This window comes from Montipora foliosa, chromosome 7, assembly GCF_036669935.1.
Source record: "Montipora foliosa isolate CH-2021 chromosome 7, ASM3666993v2, whole genome shotgun sequence".
In the NCBI taxonomy this organism is placed as follows: Eukaryota; Metazoa; Cnidaria; class Anthozoa; order Scleractinia; family Acroporidae; genus Montipora; species Montipora foliosa.
Window position 1 is genome coordinate 17,593,768 of NC_090875.1, and position 2,500 is coordinate 17,596,267.

The 2,500-nt window shown below is 41.7% G+C and overlaps 1 protein-coding gene across 1 annotated transcript in view; it reads right to left on the bottom strand.

The window, feature by feature from the left end:
• LOC138010368 (uncharacterized) overlaps positions 1-2,500 on the bottom strand; it is a 16,148-nt gene that overhangs the window by 13,396 nt on the left and 252 nt on the right. Inside the window, exon 1 of the mRNA XM_068857298.1 lies at positions 2,333-2,500. This exon is cut by the window's right edge and continues 252 nt beyond it. Coding sequence (XP_068713399.1) covers positions 2,333-2,500 — 168 coding nt within the window. The remainder of the gene's footprint in view (positions 1-2,332) is intronic.

The window sequence follows — 2,500 nt, forward strand, 5'->3', positions numbered from 1 at the left end:
TAGCCTGCGGTCATGATAGCCTCTCCCTATTTCTCTGTAGCTTATAAACGAGACAAGCAACCGACAAAAAAACCCTTTGATCACAGCTTATCGTCTCGCGGTACAAATTTTCTTATAAGAACGTCTAATTTTCAGAATTTTGCGGCTGAAGCCGAACGCTCATACTTTTTTTGCGATTTGAACCTGAAAGCGTTCTTACCATATTCTTAAAGTTGCGTGGTACACTACGTTCGACTACAAATTGAGTTGTTCATCAGTGCATTATGCAACAGGAAAACGACATTGAGAATGTTAAACTAGTAATAGTTTTCACTACATGTGCTCCCCCCCCCCCCCCCCTTAAGATAGTATGAAAGGCAGTTGAGATACGTTCAAATTCTAATATGCTGAACACGTCGCCCTAGACTGCTGGCAGTCTGTTTTTCTCTCGTAATAGGCCATTTCAGAAACGTGAGAGGACTGGGACGAGTTTGGTTGTTTTCCGTTTGTTTAAAAAACTAAGACATTCAAATGGAAGATCAACCAAGTTTGAGAGTCTTTACCAAGAATAGATGTATTTAGAGAAGGAAAATGGTGAAATAATATATCTTCAAATATCACCTAAAATAGAGAGTTTGTATGGAATGGGTAGACAGGCCACAAAATTATAAGGGTTTGTATGGGATTTTGCAACTTTTGCAAGTCTCCCATTTGGCCAATTTTCCGTAGAAAACTCTCAAACTTGGCTGGATAGCTTTTCATTTGGTAGCATTTCAGTTGAAGAGTTTAGATTTTCAATCCAAGCAAGTATGAGAAACTCGTCCCGGTCCTCTCACGTTTCTGAAATGGCCTATTCAGTACGGGTTTTGAGGCGAGACGTTTTGGCTAAAGGGGAATGGGACGAGACATGGGCGCGTCTCGCCTTCTTCTCTACACGGCCAACGCCATACCGCCCTTTCAAGTTCGCGATGACTAAGCGCTCGGTCTAGTGACCCTCAGAGAAAAAACCGGACTAATGTCGCCCCTGTTTCCGATTTGGGTCTGACAAATCGTCACTCCTGTTTCTGATTTGTGTCCGGACAAAATCAATTTCTGCGGAGCCAGGCAACTCGATTTGCATCAGATCAGATCTTCTTCAATGTTTGATTCTCCTTGCGAGTTCCGAAAACACCTCGGTCGTGTAGAACAATACCAATACTACTTGCACTCCCGTTTAAGCAATACCGATACCACCTTGCGCGCCCGGTTGAGCAAATCGAGATTGATTCCCCCGACATCTACCAATTTATGCATTTATCCTTTTTGTGCGGGGACTTCTAGTTTGCCTCGTCGGGATTTGGTCTGCGGGAGCAAACACGTTTCCTAAGTGTTTGAGTTAATTGTCCTGTTATACTCCAGTTTTACATTACCTTTATTTATACTACTCAGAGAAAACAAAAACAAAAAATACTAAATAAGAAAGTTAAAGACGGTCTTATATAAACTGACTCTCAGCCTGGGTATGGTCTTAGCATGTTCTTTAAATTGAGGTTAATCTCAGGCCGAATGTTTTCATAAAAAAGGGAATGTACACACACCACTAGCGATCACGTTGGTGCCTTTCGTCTAACCTTTGCATCGTGGAAATGTGTTTATGAGTCGTCTCCACAAATAAATCAATGATTAATAAAGATAGCATGAGGATATTGAAATATCAATACATTTAACAAATTTCTTCAAGAGGACTGACAGTCCACGAAAACATCACGACTTAATTGACTAATCACACCAACGGCCGAAGCATTGGTCGTATTTCCACTAGAGGACATCAAGGACGTCTAGACGCATTAAACGTCTGGCCGTAAGTGAGACTAATATAAATTCGGGATGCACTTAACTTCGACGGCTAAAAATCAAATTCATGATTTTCTTCAAAAGAGACTGGGATTTAATTAATCACCAAAGAGAGTGGGTACCCCAGAGACAGATTAGAATCGATTTAATTACTGCGTCCACCTTAATTTCCCGTATTTATACTAGTCGCAGACGTCTTAAGACGTCCGCCAGTATAAACACGGCCATTTATACCATCTACTGACGCTACACAAATCACCTGACCATGAAGATGACTTCCGTCCAGGTTATCGAAACGTCAGTCAATGTCGCCCAAAGCAGTCCTTCGCAGGATGATACTCACCTGGTCGATCCGTTACTTTACTTGCTTTACTTAGTTATGAGTAGTTTTTACTGTTCTAACCCCATGGGAAATTAAAAACCCACGGACTGTGCGAAAAGAATGAAAGCCCTCAAGACGAATGGGGTGAGAATTAAGCAGACCAGCTATTGATATTTCATGATCACAAATGCCCCTTACCAGTTGTAACTCCTGCATTGGTCGAGATAAACGTAATCGATCTCGTTTTCCGATTTGTCCCAGTGCGATTCCCAGTCATAGCCATTCGCCAACAGAGTAAATGCTCCTCGTTCTTTTTCGGCATCGAACATCTCGTTTACGAAGTATGTCTCGTTTCTGTGACTTAAG